This window comes from Leptodactylus fuscus, chromosome 5 (assembly GCF_031893055.1).
Source record: "Leptodactylus fuscus isolate aLepFus1 chromosome 5, aLepFus1.hap2, whole genome shotgun sequence".
NCBI lineage: Eukaryota > Metazoa > Chordata > Amphibia > Anura > Leptodactylidae > Leptodactylus > Leptodactylus fuscus.
This window is the reverse complement of record NC_134269.1, coordinates 88,877,079-88,894,718: the sequence shown is the minus strand read 5'-3', so window position 1 is coordinate 88,894,718 and position 17,640 is coordinate 88,877,079. Positions and strand designations below refer to the sequence as shown.

Below are 17,640 nucleotides of genomic sequence, written 5' to 3'. Positions count from 1 at the left end.
GGCCTTAATCCCTTCATTTCTGTGATCTCTCGGAATCCCCTATTCTAATGTTATGGTATAACCTAGTGACATGGAAGTCATAGTAACTTTTAGATGAATTCTGCATTTTGAACAACCAAAATGATGACATTAGATGTACCTGAGAGCATGTAAAGGTGAAATCAGGATTTTCTGTCATCAGCTGTACAGCAGTAACCCAGCTGCGGCCACATTTTCGAATGGTTTCTTCATATGGCCACAACCAAGCTGGAATAAGATGTAAAAATCCATGTTTTACAAGCCATGGAAATTAATTAGTTATCCAAAGTTAACCATGTAACATACAACTCCCTACTGGTGTATACAGTAATGGCACCAGAAGCTGGTGCAGATCAGGAACACGCACAGGCTGCTCCTACTCAAGTACTAGGAACAGTGGTTCCAGGTTCCACTTAGTAAATTGTCCTCAACAGTGTAAAGGACTTTTAACCAAACATATCTAAAAATGAACGCAATGGATGTAAACTAATCATGAATTTTGAGAAATGGAACTACGTAATAAATACTTCCCCAGATTAATATTTCAACTGGAATACATGAATGCAGGATTTACCAGAATCAATGTGACAGTGTCCCATTGCATGTATAGTGTGCTGGCTGTCACCATTTTTCTGGTTAAGGAATGCAGAAGCCAACTTGTGGACAGTAGGAAAGGTGCCAGGGTCAGTGACGTCGCACAAATTAACCATTTGATTAGCCACATACAGAGCCTGGAAGCTTCTTTGGTTATCTTCACCAAGCAACTGGAAAAGGATCATAATAAAAAAGTATTACAGGTTTCAAAATGTGATGCAATAATCATAATAGGGATAAAACATCCTTTGTCAGACAACTATAATCATTTTTAATAATAAACTACTTGTGATGCAAAGAGCTAGGTGCAGGAACTGGTCTGTTAGACATCTTTTGGTTGGTTTTCCTCATAGGAAAGAAAAATACATCGGACTAGGATAGTCTGGTCTGCCATAATAGAACAATGGCTGAGAATAAGGCTTAGTTCACACGTAAATAACGTGTGGCTTATTTTGGCACCGGAAAAAAACGCTTCCCAATTAGGAAGCGTTTTTTTTTTTTACCTTGGCACGCTTTTTGTGCAGCGTTTTTTTTTTGTTGTAAAAACTGCTTCCAGGCGGTTTTCCCATCCTTTAAGAGAACGGGCCGCAAAAAGTGCATCACATTTTTTACTGCACATTTTTTTGTAAAAAACTGCAACATGTTTTTTTTGCAAAAAAAGTGCGGTAAAAAACGCTTCCCATTCACTTCTATTGCTTTCTTCAGGCGGAAAACGCCTGAAGAAAGGTCATGTCGCTTCTTTTTCTCTGTTAGCAGAAAAAAAAAAGCTAGCAGTCTACATAGACTAACATTGTATGGAGGAGGATTATGACATGGATTCCGCTGTCAAAATCCTCCTCCATGTTCCCGTGTGAACTAGCCCTAATGCACCACATAACACATTTTTAATGCATGAGATGTTGTTTCACACACATACCCCCAATAGCAACAACACATGTATCATAGAGTTGATTTGTGATAGCCTCTTACCCTGGCCATATCATACAAAATTTCAAAGTCCAGAAGGAGTTCTTGGACGTCACGGTTGAAAACAGCAAGCTCGGTTCTTTGTAGAGTAAATGTTTTTTTCGGATCAACGGGAGCAATCATACCTCCTTGGCCAGCACCAAAAAGACCATTACAAGCCATCTCAATGTACAGAGTCATGCTGAAATAGAAAGGTACACGTCATACAAACTTAGTTCATGTAGTAAGGTTTTCTCCACTCCCCCCAAGGCGGTTATTTAAACAGGTGATATATCATGCATCGATTGGCTAGCTGCCTTAGGGTGACAAAACGTATATAGAGACAGATGGAGCCAGAAGCAGCTATGTTCCTATTCAATTGGCATAGAGCTACAACACCCTGGGACCATTGCTATACAGTGGATGGGGCTACAGCTTTGTGACTATATGAACAGAATCACAGCTGCTTCCCGTATTTATCTCTATAGCTTCCTACAGACAGGTCACCAGTATAGAAAACTCATGGAGGCTGGAAAACCCCTTTAACACTTGAAATGAAGCAGTATATTTTATCAAACATTCAACTTGCAATGAATTTACAAATAATCTGTTAAATAAATTAATACTTATCTTTCTTTAAGTGAAGGGGATTTACCAATACTATATGACATACAATGTGACTGCTGAGCGCACTAGTGCTGTACGTGTCCAGTGTTACAGCCTAGAGATGCAATGTCATATCACTTGTGGTCACATTCTTTATATGTTCCTTACCTTCGTGGATCCTCTGCTTTCAGATGATGAGATAAAATAAAGCTGGTCTTCTCACCCTCCTTTGTCAAACCCTGAATAGAGAGCAATTATACATAATTAATGTATAATGACATTAATGACATGTCTCTTTCCTGCTTGTGACTATCCAGGTGTATATGATCCCTTTAATCAACCTAGGTGAAATGAAGTTGAATTAATGACCGGAAGTGTTGTAATTTTGCTAGCTATTAGAGATGAGCGAACACTAAAATGTTCGAGGTTCGAAATTCGATTCGAACAGCCGCTCAATGTTCGTGTGTTCGAACGGGTTTCGAACCCCATTATAGTCTATGGGGAACAGATACTCGTTAAGGGGGAAACCCAAATCCGTGTCTGGAGGGTCACCAAGTCCACTATGACACCCCAGGAAATGATGCCAACACCTCTGGAATGACACTGGGACAGCAGGGGAAGCATGTCTGGGGGCATCTAACACACCAAAGACCCTCTATTACCCCAACATCACAGCCTAACAACTACACACTTTACACACTCAATACCACCTCTCTGACAGTAGGAAAACACCTTGAAACATGTGTATTTGGCACTTGCAGTGAGGAGAGCTTGTCACCAGCAGTGAATTTGGCCCTTGTAGTAAGTTGAGGTTGGCACCAACATTTGTTTTGAAAATCAGGGTGGATTGAGCCTCTAACCAGCAGAGTTTGGGCAAATTCATGGTGGAGGGAGCCTCTAAAAACCCCAGTTTGGACCAATTCATGGTGGAGGGAGCCTCTAACCAGCCCAGTTTGGGCAAATTCATGGTGGAGGGAGCCTCTAAAAAACCCAGTTTGGACCAATTCATGGTGGAGGGAGCCTCTAACCAGCCCAGTTTGGGCAAATTCATGGTGGAGGGAGCCTCTAACCAGCCCAGTTTGGACCAATTAATGGTGGAGGGAGCCTCTAACCAGCCCAGTTTGGACCAATTAATGGTGGAGGGAGCCTCTAACCACCCCAGTTTGGACCAATTCATGGTGGAGGGAGCCTCTAAACAGCCCAGTTTGGGCAAATTCATGGTGGAGGGAGCCTCTAAAAAACCCAGTTTGGACCAATTCATGGTGGAGGGAGCCTCTAACCAGCCCAGTTTGGACCAATTAATGGTGGAGGGAGCCTCTAAACAGCCAAGTTTGGACCAATTCATGGTGGAGGGAGCCTCTAAAAACCCCAGTTTGGACCAATTCATGGTGGAGGGAGCCTCTAACCAGCCCAGTTTGGGCAAATTCATGGTGGAGGGAGCCTCTAACCAGCCCAGTTTGGACCAATTAATGGTGGAGGGAGCCTCTAACCAGCCCAGTTTGGACCAATTAATGGTGGAGGGAGCCTCTAACCACCCCAGTTTGGACCAATTCATGGTGGAGGGAGCCTCTAACCAGCCCAGTTTGGACCAATTCATGGTGGAGGGAGCCTCTAAAAAACCCAGTTTGGACCAATTCATGGTGGAGGGAGCCTCTAAACAGCCCAGTTTGGGCAAATTCATGGTGGAGGGAGCCTCTAAAAACCCCAGTTTGGACCAATTCATGGTGGAGGGAGCCTCTAACCAGCCCAGTTTGGGCAAATTCATGGTGGAGGGAGCCTCTAAAAAACCCAGTTTGGACCAATTCATGGTGGAGGGAGCCTCTAACCAGCCCAGTTTGGGCAAATTCATGGTGGAGGGAGCCTCTAACCAGCCCAGTTTGGACCAATTAATGGTGGAGGGAGCCTCTAACCAGCCCAGTTTGGACCAATTAATGGTGGAGGGAGCCTCTAACCACCCCAGTTTGGACCAATTCATGGTGGAGGGAGCCTCTAAACAGCCCAGTTTGGGCAAATTCATGGTGGAGGGAGCCTCTAAAAACCCCAGTTTGGACCAATTCATGGTGGAGGGAGCCTCTAACCAGCCCAGTTTGGGCAAATTCATGGTGGAGGGAGCCTCTAAACAGCCCAGTTTGGGCAAATTCATGGTGGAGGGAGCCTCTAACCAGCCCAGTTTGGACCAATTAATGGTGGAGGGAGCCTCTAACCAGCCCAGTTTGGACCAATTAATGGTGGAGGGAGCCTCTAACCAGCCCAGTTTGGACCAATTAATGGTGGAGGGAGCCTCTAACCACCCCAGTTTGGACCAATTCATGGTGGAGGGAGCCTCTAACCAGCCCAGTTTGGACCAATTCATGGTGGAGGGAGCCTCTAAAAAACCCAGTTTGGACCAATTCATGGTGGAGGGAGCCTCTAAACAGCCCAGTTTGGGCAAATTCATGGTGGAGGGAGCCTCTAAAAAACCCAGTTTGGACCAATTCATGGTGGAGGGAGCCTCTAACCAGCCCAGTTTGGACCAATTAATGGTGGAGGGAGCCTCTAAACAGCCAAGTTTGGACCAATTCATGGTGGAGGGAGCCTCTAAAAACCCCAGTTTGGACCAATTCATGGTGGAGGGAGCCTCTAACCAGCCCAGTTTGGACCAATTAATGGTGGAGGGAGCCTCTAACCAGCCCAGTTTGGACCAATTAATGGTGGAGGGAGCCTCTAACCACCCCAGTTTGGACCAATTCATGGTGGAGGGAGCCTCTAAACAGCCCAGTTTGGGCAAATTCATGGTGGAGGGAGCCTCTAAAAAACCCAGTTTGGACCAATTCATGGTGGAGGGAGCCTCTAACCAGCCCAGTTTGGACCAATTAATGGTGGAGGGAGCCTCTAAACAGCCAAGTTTGGACCAATTCATGGTGGAGGGAGCCTCTAAAAACCCCAGTTTGGACCAATTCATGGTGGAGGGAGCCTCTAACCAGCCCAGTTTGGACCAATTAATGGTGGAGGGAGCCTCTAACCAGCCCAGTTTGGACCAATTAATGGTGGAGGGAGCCTCTAACCACCCCAGTTTGGACCAATTCATGGTGGAGGGAGCCTCTAAACAGCCCAGTTTGGGCAAATTCATGGTGGATGGAGCCTCTAAAAAACCCAGTTTGGACCAATTCATGGTGGAGGGAGCCTCTAACCAGCCCAGTTTGGACCAATTAATGGTGGAGGGAGCCTCTAAACAGCCAAGTTTGGACCAATTCATGGTGGAGGGAGCCTCTAAAAACCCCAGTTTGGACCAATTCATGGTGGAGGGAGCCTCTAACCAGCCCAGTTTGGGCAAATTCATGGTGGAGGGAGCCTCTAAACAGCCCAGTTTGGGCAAATTCATGGTGGAGGGAGCCTCTAACCAGCCCAGTTTGGACCAATTAATGGTGGAGGGAGCCTCTAACCAGCCCAGTTTGGACCAATTCATGGTGGAGGGAGCCTCTAACCAGCCCAGTTTGGACCAATTAATGGTGGAGGGAGCCTCTAACCACCCCAGTTTGGACCAATTCATGGTGGAGGGAGCCTCTAACCAGCCCAGTTTGGACCAATTCATGGTGGAGGGAGCCTCTAAAAAACCCAGTTTGGACCAATTCATGGTGGAGGGAGCCTCTAAACAGCCCAGTTTGGGCAAATTCATGGTGGAGGGAGCCTCTAAAAAACCCAGTTTGGACCAATTCATGGTGGAGGGAGCCTCTAACCAGCCCAGTTTGGACCAATTAATGGTGGAGGGAGCCTCTAAACAGCCAAGTTTGGACCAATTCATGGTGGAGGGAGCCTCTAAAAACCCCAGTTTGGACCAATTCATGGTGGAGGGAGCCTCTAACCAGCCCAGTTTGGACCAATTAATGGTGGAGGGAGCCTCTAACCAGCCCAGTTTGGACCAATTAATGGTGGAGGGAGCCTCTAACCACCCCAGTTTGGACCAATTCATGGTGGAGGGAGCCTCTAAACAGCCAAGTTTGGACCAATTCATGGTGAAGGGAGCCTCTAAAAACCCGTTTGGACCAATTCATGGTGGAGGGAGCCTCTAACCAGCCCAGTTTGGGCAAATTCATGGTGGAGGGAGCCTCTAAACAGCCAAGTTTGGGCAAATTCATGGTGGAGGGAGCCTCTAACCAGCCCAGTTTGGACCAATTAATGGTGGAGGGAGCCTCTAACCAGCCCAGTTTGGACCAATTAATGGTGGAGGGAGCCTCTAACCACCCCAGTTTGGACCAATTCATGGTGGAGGGAGCCTCTAAACAGCCAAGTTTGGACCAATTCATGGTGGAGGGAGCCTCTAAAAACCCCAGTTTGGACCAATTCATGGTGGAGGGAGCCTCTAACCAGCCCAGTTTGGACCAATTAATGGTGGAGGGAGCCTCTAAACAGCCAAGTTTTGGGAAATTCATGGTGGAGGGAGCCTCTAACCAGCCCAGTTTGGACCAATTCATGGTGGAGGGAGCCTCTAAACAGCCCAGTTTGGGCAAATTCATGGTGGAGGGAGCCTCTAAAAAACCCAGTTTGGACCAATTCATGGTGGAGGGAGCCTCTAACCAGCCCAGTTTGGACCAATTAATGGTGGAGGGAGCCTCTAACCAGCCCAGTTTGGACCAATTAATGGTGGAGGGAGCCTCTAACCACCCCAGTTTGGACCAATTCATGGTGGAGGGAGCCTCTAAACAGCCAAGTTTGGACCAATTCATGGTGGAGGGAGCCTCTAAAAACCCCAGTTTGGACCAATTCATGGTGGAGGGAGCCTCTAACCAGCCCAGTTTGGGCAAATTCATGGTGGAGGGAGCCTCTAAACAGCCCAGTTTGGGCAAATTCATGGTGGAGGGAGCCTCTAAAAAACCCAGTTTGGACCAATTCATGGTGGAGGGAGCCTCTAAACAGCCAAGTTTGGACCAATTCATGGTGAAGGGAGCCTCTAAAAACCCGTTTGGACCAATTCATGGTGGAGGGAGCCTCTAACCAGCCCAGTTTGGGCAAATTCATGGTGGAGGGAGCCTCTAACCAGCCCAGTTTGGACCAATTAATGGTGGAGGGAGCCTCTAACCACCCCAGTTTGGACCAATTCATGGTGGAGGGAGCCTCTAAACAGCCAAGTTTGGACCAATTCATGGTGGAGGGAGCCTCTAAAAACCCCAGTTTGGACCAATTCATGGTGGAGGGAGCCTCTAACCAGCCCAGTTTGGACCAATTAATGGTGGAGGGAGCCTCTAAACAGCCAAGTTTTGGGAAATTCATGGTGGAGGGAGCCTCTAACCAGCCCAGTTTGGACCAATTCATGGTGGAGGGAGCCTCTAAACAGCCCAGTTTGGGCAAATTCATGGTGGAGGGAGCCTCTAAAAAACCCAGTTTGGACCAATTCATGGTGGAGGGAGCCTCTAACCAGCCCAGTTTGGACCAATTAATGGTGGAGGGAGCCTCTAACCAGCCCAGTTTGGACCAATTAATGGTGGAGGGAGCCTCTAACCACCCCAGTTTGGACCAATTCATGGTGGAGGGAGCCTCTAAACAGCCAAGTTTGGACCAATTCATGGTGGAGGGAGCCTCTAAAAACCCCCAGTTTGGACCAATTCATGGTGGAGGGAGCCTCTAACCAGCCCAGTTTGGGCAAATTCATGGTGGAGGGAGCCTCTAAACAGCCCAGTTTGGGCAAATTCATGGTGGAGGGAGCCTCTAAAAAACCCAGTTTGGACCAATTCATGGTGGAGGGAGCCTCTAACCAGCCCAGTTTGGACCAATTAATGGTGGAGGGAGCCTCTAAACAGCCAAGTTTGGACCAATTCATGGTGGAGGGAGCCTCTAAAAACCCCAGTTTGGACCAATTCATGGTGGAGGGAGCCTCTAACCAGCCCAGTTTGGGCAAATTCATGGTGGAGGGAGCCTCTAAACAGCCCAGTTTGGGCAAATTCATGGTGGAGGGAGCCTCTAACCAGCCCAGTTTGGACCAATTAATGGTGGAGGGAGCCTCTAACCAGCCCAGTTTGGACCAATTAATGGTGGAGGGAGCCTCTAACCAGCCCAGTTTGGACCAATTAATGGTGGAGGGAGCCTCTAACCACCCCAGTTTGGATCAATTCATGGTGGAGGGAGCCTCTAACCAGCCCAGTTTGGACCAATTCATGGTGGAGGGAGCCTCTAAAAAACCCAGTTTGGACCAATTCATGGTGGAGGGAGCCTCTAAACAGCCCAGTTTGGGCAAATTCATGGTGGAGGGAGCCTCTAAACAGCCCAGTTTGGGCAAATTCATGGTGGAGGGAGCCTCTAACCAGCCCAGTTTGGACCAATTAATGGTGGAGGGAGCCTCTAACCAGCCCAGTTTGGACCAATTCATGGTGGAGGGAGCCTCTAAACAGCCCAGTTTTGGCAAATTCATGGTGGAAGGAGCCTCTAACCAGCAGAGTTGTGGGAAAGCAGGGTGGAGGGAGCCTCTAACCAGCAGAGTTGGTGGAAATCAGGGTGGAGGGAGCCTCTAACCAGCAGAGTTGGGGGAAATCATGTTGGAGGGAGCCTAGTATTAGCAGAATTGTGCAACGCTTATGGTGGATGAGTATGAGGATGCGGAGGAATTGGAGAGGTTGAGTACAGACATGGAGTTTCATGTTGGGGTGCTTTACACAGGTGGGCACAAAAATGAAGGCTCTATCCAGTGGTGGTTCATTTTTATCAAAGTGAGCCGGTCGGCACTCTCAGCTGACAGACGGGTGCGCTTGTCAGTGATGATGCCACCGGCTGCACTGAATACCCTCTCAGATAGGACGCTGGCGGCAGGACAGGACAGCACCTCCAAGGCATATAGGGCAAGTTCAAGCCACAGGTCCAACTTCGACACCCAATACGTGTAGGGCGCAGAGGGGTCGGAGAGGACAGGGCTGTGGTCGGAAAGGTATTCCCGCAACATGCGCCTATACTTCTCACGCCTGGTGACACTAGGACCCTCCGTGGCGGCACTTTGGCGAGGGGGTGCCATCAAGGTGTCCCAGACCTTAGACAGTGTGCCCCTCGTTTGTGTGGACCGGTGAGAACTTGGTTGCCTACTGGAGGAACTGCCCTCCCTGCCGCCAACGTCACATGCTGGAAACATCTCCATCATATTCTGCACCAATTGCCTGTGGCAAGCATTGATGCGATTGGCCCTCCCCTCTACCGGAATAAAAGACGAGATGTTGTTTTTATACCGGGGGTCAAGGATAGCAAAGATCCAGTACTGGTTGTCCTCCATGATTTTGACAATACGCTTGTCGGTTGTAAAGCACCCCAACATGAACTCAGCCATGTCTGCCACAGTGTTAGTTGGCATGACTCCTCTGGCCCCACCGGAAAGTTCAATCTCCATTTCCTCCTCATCCTCCATGTCTACCCATCCGCGCTGCAACAATGGGACGATTCGAAGTTGCCCGGAAGCCTCCTGTATCACCATCACATCATCGGACAACTCTTCTTCCTCCTCCTCCTCCTCCTCCTCCTCCTCCATTAAACGCAGTGAAGCGGACAGATGTGTGGACCTACTCTCCAGCTGTGACGGATCGGATGCTATCCCTAACTCCTCTGTGTGATCTGAGTTATCCCTGATGTCAATCAGGGATTCTCTCAGAACACACAAGAGCGGGATTGTAAGGCTCACCATCGCATCCTCAGAGCTCACCCTCCTTGTGGACTCCTCAAAGACCCGTAGGATGTCACAAAGGTCTCTCATCCATGGCCACTCATGGATGTGAAACTGAGGCAGCTGACTTTGTGGCACCCTAGGGTTTTGTAGCTGGTATTCCATCAAAGGTCTCTGCTGCTCAACCACTCTATTCAACATCTGAAACGTTGAGTTCCAGCGTGTGGGGACGTCGCACAAAAGCCGGTGTTGTGGCACATGCAGGCGTTGCTGGAGAGATTTTAAGCTAGCAGCGGCTACTGTCGACTTGCGAAAGTGGGCGCACATGCGCCGCACTTTCACCAGTAGCTCTGGAACATTGGGGTAGCTCTTTAGGAAACGTTGCACCACTAGGTTGAAGACGTGGGCCAGGCATGGAACATGTTGGAGTCCGGCAAGCTCCAGAGCTGCTACCAGGTTCCGGCCGTTATCACAAACGACCATGCCTGGGCCCAGGTGCAGCGGCTCAAACCATATTGCCGTCTCATCGAGGAGGGCATCCCTCACCTCGGAGGCAGTGTGCTGTCTGTCCCCCAAGCTGATCAGCTTCAGCACAGCCTGCTGACGTCTACCAACGCCAGTGCTGCAACGTTTCCAACTCGTAGCTGGGGTCAATCTAACAGCGGAGGAGGAGGCGGTGGCGGAGGAGGAGGCGGTGGCGGAGGAGGAGGCGGTAGAGGAGGAGGAGGAGGGGGGTGTTCTTCTCGTGTCCCTGCCAGGAATGTTAGGCGGGGAGACGAGGTACACCGGGCCAGTTTGGGAAGCAGTCCCAGCCTCAACTACATTCACCCAGTGTGCCGTCAGTGAAATGTAGCGTCCCTGTCCGCATGCACTTGTCCACGCGTCGGTGGTCAAGTGGACCTTTGTGCAAAGCGCGGAACTAAGGGCCCGCCTGATGTTGAGTGACACGTGCTGGTGCAAGGCGGGGACGGCACACCGGGAGAAGTAGTGACGGCTAGGGACGGCATAGCGAGGTGCCGCAGTTGCCATCAGGTCCAGGAAGGCGGGAGTTTCAACAAGCCGGAACGCCAACATCTCCTGGGCCAGCAGTTTAGCGATGTTGGCGTTCAAGGCTTGCGCGTGTGGGTGGTTAGCAGTGTATTTCTGCCGCCGCTCCAATGTCTGAGAGATGGTGGGTTGTTGTAAAGAAACGCCTGATGGTGCCTTTGATGGTGCAGGAGAAGGAGATAAGACAGGACCAGGGGAGGATGAGGTAGAAGTCAACAAAGTGGCGGAGGCAGATGAAGTGGTGTCCTGGCTCGTCCTCTGGAGTGCATCGCCAGCACAGTCAGCAGTGGCAGTGGCAGAGGCAGAGGCAGTGGCAGAGGCAGTGGCAGTGGCGTGAACGGCAGGCGGCCTTTGTCCTGCCGTTGCTGCCTGCCACTGATTCCAGTGCTTGGATTCCAAATGACGGCGCATTGAAGTGGTGGACAGGTTGCTCTTCTCAGAGCCCCTAATCAATTTCGAGAGGCAAATTGTGCAGACAACACTATATCTGTCCTCGGCGCATTCCTTGAAAAAACTCCACACCTTCGAGAAACGTGCCCTCGAGGTGGGAGTTTTTCGGGGCTGGGTACGAACTGGAACATCTTGGGAGATTCCGGGTGTGGCCTGGCTTCGCCTAAGCTGCTGACCTCTGCCTCTGCCTCTAGCTACCCTTTTTGGTGCTGCACCTGCCTCAACATCCACACTACTTTCCCCGCTTGACATCCCCCCTGTCCAGGTCGGGTCAGTGTCCTCATCATCCACCACTTCCTCTTCCAACTCCTGTCTCATCTCCTCCTCCCGCACAATGCGCCGGTCAACTGGATGCCCTGACGGCAACTGCGTCACATCATCGTCGATGAGGGTGGGTTGCTGGTCATCCACCACCAAATCGAACGGAGATGGAGGAGACTCTAGTGTTTGAGCATCTGGACACAGATGCTCCTCTGTTAGGTTCGTGGAATCGTGACGTGGAGAGGCAGGTTGAGGGACAATGAAAGGAGCGGAGAACAGCTCTGGGGAGCAGGGACAGTTTGGGTTATTGTTCTGTAAAGCTTCGGAATTTTGGGAGGAAGGAAGACAAGACTGTTGGGTAATAGGAGGAGAGGAGGCAGAGTCTGACTGGCTGCTGGACAATGTGCTGTAAGCGTTCTCTGACAGCCATTGCAAGACCTGTTCCTGGTTCTCGGGCCTACTAAGGTTTGTACCCTGCAGTTTAGTTAATGTGGCAAGCAACCCTGGCACTGTGGAGTGGCGCAATGCTTGCTGCCCCACAGGAGTAGGCACGGGACGCCCTGTGGCTTCACTGCTACCTTGCTCCCCAGAACCATTCCCCCGACCTCGCCCACGGCCTCGTCCACGTCCCTTTCCGGGAGCCTTGCGCATTTTGAATTCCTAGTTAGAAATTGGCACTGTATACCAGTAGTAAAAATTGTGGGTGCACGTAACCCCAATATATTCTTTGAATTCCCAGTCAGACACTGGCACTATATGGCAGTAGCAAGAAATGAGGGTATTTGTATTCCCAATATACTCTTTAAATTCCCAGTCAGACAATGGCACTGTATACCAGTAGTAAAAATTGTGGGTGCACGTAACCCCAATATATTCTTTGAATTCCCAGTCAGAAACTGGCACTATATGGCAGTAGCAAGAAATGAGGGTATTTGTATTCCCAATATACTCTTTGAATTCCCAGTCAGACAATGGCACTGTATACCAGTAGTAAAAATTGTGGGTGCACGTAACCCCAATATATTCTTTGAATTACCAGTCAGAAACTGGCACTATATGGCAGTAGCAAGAAATGAGGGTATTTATAACCCCAATATATTCTTTGAATTCCCAGTCAGACAATGGCACTGTATACCAGTAGTAAAAATTGTGGGTGCACGTAACCCCAATATATTCTTTGAATTCCCAGTCAGAAACTGGCACTATATGGCAGTAGCAAGAAATGAGGGTATTTATAACCCCAATATATTCTTTGAATTCCCAGTCAGACAATGGCACTGTATACCAGTAGTAAAAATTGTGGGTGCACGTAACCCCAATATATTCTTTGAATTCCCAGTCAGAAACTGGCACTATATGGCAGTAGCAAGAAATGAGGGTATTTGTATTCCCAATATACTCTTTGAATTCCCAGTCAGACAATGGCACTGTATACCAGTAGTAAAAATTGTGGGTGCACGTAACCCCAATATATTCTTTGAATTACCAGTCAGAAACTGGCACTATATGGCAGTAGCAAGAAATGAGGGTATTTATAACCCCAATATATTCTTTGAATTCCGTGTCAGACAATGGCACTGTATACCAGTAGTAAAAATTGTGGGTGCACGTAACCCCAATATATTCTTTGAATTCCCAGTCAGAAACTGGCACTATATGGCAGTAGCAAGAAATGAGGGTATTTGTATTCCCAATATACTCTTTGAATTCCCAGTCAGACAATGGCACTGTATACCAGTAGTAAAAATTGTGGGTGCACGTAACCCCAATATATTCTTTGAATTACCAGTCAGAAACTGGCACTATATGGCAGTAGCAAGAAATGAGGGTATTTATAACCCCAATATATTCTTTGAATTCCCAGTCAGACAATGGCACTGTATACCAGTAGTAAAAATTGTGGGTGCACGTAACCCCAATATATTCTTTGAATTCCCAGTCAGAAACTGGCACTATATGGCAGTAGCAAGAAATGAGGGTATTTGTATTCCCAATATACTCTTTGAATTCCCAGTCAGACAATGGCACTGTATACCAGTAGTAAAAATTGTGGGTGCACGTAACCCCAATATATTCTTTGAATTACCAGTCAGAAACTGGCACTATATGGCAGTAGCAAGAAATGAGGGTATTTATAACCCCAATATATTCTTTGAATTCCCAGTCAGACAATGGCACTGTATACCAGTAGTAAAAATTGTGGGTGCACGTAACCCCAATATATTCTTTGAATTCCCAGTCAGAAACTGGCACTATATGGCAGTAGCAAGAAATGAGGGTATTTGTATTCCCAATATACTCTTTGAATTCCCAGTCAGACAATGGCACTGTATACCAGTAGTAAAAATTGTGGGTGCACGTAACCCCAATATATTCTTTGAATTACCAGTCAGAAACTGGCACTATATGGCAGTAGCAAGAAATGAGGGTATTTATAACCCCAATATATTCTTTGAATTCCCAGTCAGACAATGGCACTGTATACCAGTAGTAAAAATTGTGGGTGCACGTAACCCCAATATATTCTTTGAATTACCAGTCAGAAACTGGCACTATATGGCAGTAGCAAGAAATGAGGGTATTTGTATTCCCAATATACTCTTTGAATTCCCAGTCAGACAATGGCACTGTATACCAGTAGTAAAAATTGTGGGTGCACGTAACCCCAATATATTCTTTGAATTACCAGTCAGAAACTGGCACTATATGGCAGTAGCAAGAAATGAGGGTATTTATAACCCCAATATATTCTTTGAATTCCCAGTCAGACAATGGCACTGTATACCAGTAGTAAAAATTGTGGGTGCACGTAACCCCAATATATTCTTTGAATTCCCAGTCAGAAACTGGCACTATATGGCAGTAGCAAGAAATGAGGGTATTTATAACCCCAATATATTCTTTGAATTCCCAGTCAGACAATGGCACTGTATACCAGTAGTAAAAATTGTGGGTGCACGTAACCCCAATATATTCTTTGAATTACCAGTCAGAAACTGGCACTATATGGCAGTAGCAAGAAATGAGGGTATTTGTATTCCCAATATACTCTTTGAATTCCCAGTCAGACAATGGCACTGTATACCAGTAGTAAAAATTGTGGGTGCACGTAACCCCAATATATTCTTTGAATTACCAGTCAGAAACTGGCACTATATGGCAGTAGCAAGAAATGAGGGTATTTGTATTCCCAATATACTCTTTGAATTCCCAGTCAAACAATGGCACTGTATACCAGTAGTAAAAATTGTGGGTGCACGTAACCCCAATATATTCTTTGAATTACCAGTCAGAAACTGGCACTATATGGCAGTAGCAAGAAATGAGGGTATTTATAACCCCAATATATTCTTTGAATTCCCAGTCAGACAATGGCACTGTATACCAGTAGTAAAAATTGTGGGTGCACGTAACCCCAATATATTCTTTGAATTACCAGTCAGAAACTGGCACTATATGGCAGTAGCAAGAAATGAGGGTATTTGTATTCCCAATATACTCTTTGAATTCCCAGTCAGACAATGGCACTGTATACCAGTAGTAAAAATTGTGGGTGCACGTAACCCCAATATATTCTTTGAATTACCAGTCAGAAACTGGCACTATATGGCAGTAGCAAGAAATGAGGGTATTTATAACCCCAATATATTCTTTGAATTCCCAGTCAGACAATGGCACTGTATACCAGTAGTAAAAATTGTGGGTGCACGTAACCCCAATATATTCTTTGAATTACCAGTCAGAAACTGGCACTATATGGCAGTAGCAAGAAATGAGGGTATTTGTATTCCCAATATATTCTTTGAATTCCCAGTCAGACAATGGCACTGTATACCAGTAGTAAAAATTGTGGGTGCACGTAACCCCAATATATTCTTTGAATTCCCAGTCAGACACTGGCACTATATGGCAGTAGCAAGAAATGAGGGTATTTGTATTCCCAATATATTCTTTGAATTCCCAGTCAGACAATGGCACTGTATACCAGTAGTAAAAATTGTGGGTGCACGTAACCCCAATATATTCTTTGAATTACCAGTCAGAAACTGGCACTATATGGCAGTAGCAAGAAATGAGGGTATTTGTATTCCCAATATATTCTTTGAATTCCCAGTCAGACAATGGCACTGTATACCAGTAGTAAAAATTGTGGGTGTATATAGCCCCAATTCTATTGCTAGGGGACTTGCAGGGTATTTCTGGGGTGAAGGTGGGGGGGCACACCGTTGGAACGGGTATCGGGGTATATATCGGGTATACGGGAATACACTGACAGTGTATTCCATTCAGGATCCTGGGAAAGCTGGGTTGCGGCGATTGAGCCCGTCAGTGCCACGTTACACTGACAAGCTTCTCCCTGGAATTTAGCTCTTACAAGAGCTGTTGGTTGTCTTCTCCTTCCTATCCTAGCCTGTCCCTGCCTACCCAGAATCTAAGCCCTAGCTAGCTGGACGGAAACCTCCGTCCTCGGTGAATTGCAAGCTCAGAATGACGCGAACCTGGGCGGCGCTGTTCTTTTAAATTAGAGGTCACATGTATTCGGCAGCCAATGGGTTTTGCCTACTTTTTTCAACGTCACCGGTGTCGTAGTTCCTGTCCCACCTACCCTGCGCTGTTATTGGAGCAAAAAAGGCGCCAGGGAAGGTGGGAGGGGAATCGAGTAATGGCGCACTTTACCACGCGGTGTTCGATTCGATTCGAACATGCCGAACAGCCTAATATCCGATCGAACATGAGTTCGATAGAACACTGTTCGCTCATCTCTACTAGCTATATATACTCAGGTCAGATTGTTAAAAACACGCTCTGAGGAAGGAACATCTCGTTCCGAAACGCGTCTGCGTTTTTAGGGGGTTTTCATTTTTCTTTTTTTCTGTGCTATGTCAATTTTTTGTTATTTTATGACATTTTTTCATTAAAAGTTATATTTTATCGGAGAGCTGCCGGACATCTTTTTCTTCATGTTTAATACATAATTAATGCATACCTCCAATTATACAACTGCTTTTCATAAATAAATGGTACATGTGCACATAAGAAGTCCTGTAATACGTCTTATTAAATAAGTCTGTCGCCTACTTCACTTATTAGGCTGCTTTGCTTCTCCTTATATTCACTAACCCTATGTGAAATCAGATGTGTCTGTGAATAGGGGGCTATTCACAGGACAAATATTTTGGTTGTCTATTGTAATACACCAAAACAGTAAACAAAAATCTTTTAAATAGTGTAAAAAAAATTCAATAGTAAAATGTGTGGATCAGTCACTTCCGAAATGGGTATAGAATAAAACTCAATACTTTATTAATGAAAGTTCTCTCCACACTAGTCTCAGAAAACTGGGGAGTCAAAACTTCAGACAGCTGGCACAAAAGAGACCTCATATGCAGTTATATTATTTGAAAACTATTATGTGAAAAATATTATGTGAAAATATGTGTAAATATATGTGAAAATATCAAATAAATGAGGTTAATCTCTAATGACCAATCTGGGTATTGATGCTATGAGAAACAACATACTTCACATTCGTTTTTTATGTGGAAGTATATAATATATAATCTGATATCAATGTCTCAACATCATAGCGCATCAATAAAGTGCATAGAAAAAAAATCTCGATTCACAGGCTAAGGTAAATAATGCCTGTATTAACCCCTTCCCGCCGATGGCATTTTTTGATTTTCGTTTTTGACTCCTCTCCTTCTAAACCCCATAACTTTTTTATTTCTCCGCTCCCAGAGCCCTATGAGGTCTTAATTTTTGCGGGACAAATTTTTCTTCATGATGCCACCATTAATTATTCTATATAATGTACTGGGAAGCTGGAAAAAAATTCAGAATGGGGTGGATTTGAAGAAAAAATGCATTTCTGCGACATTCTTACGGGCTTCGGTTTTACTGCGTTCACTGTGCAGCCAAAATGACATGTCCCCTATATTCTGTGTTTCGGTACGGTTCCAGGGATACCAAATTTATATGGTTTTATTTACATTTTGACCCCTTAAAAAAAATCCAAAACTGTGTTGAAATTTTTTTTTTCTAAAAGTCGCCATATTCCGACGGCCATAACTTTTTTATACGTAAGTGTACGGGGATGCATAGGG

General features: G+C 46.6%; 1 protein-coding gene across 1 annotated transcript in view; it reads right to left on the bottom strand.

Moving 5' to 3' along the window:
* The window catches only part of MAN2C1 (mannosidase alpha class 2C member 1), a 48,718-nt gene that overhangs the window by 20,675 nt on the left and 10,403 nt on the right, over positions 1-17,640 (bottom strand). Inside the window, exons 4-7 of the mRNA XM_075273683.1 lie at positions 2,332-2,402; positions 1,582-1,759; positions 593-782; positions 140-246 (exon numbers count right to left, since the gene is read on the bottom strand). Coding sequence (XP_075129784.1) covers positions 140-246; positions 593-782; positions 1,582-1,759; positions 2,332-2,402 — 546 coding nt within the window. The remainder of the gene's footprint in view (positions 1-139; positions 247-592; positions 783-1,581; positions 1,760-2,331; positions 2,403-17,640) is intronic.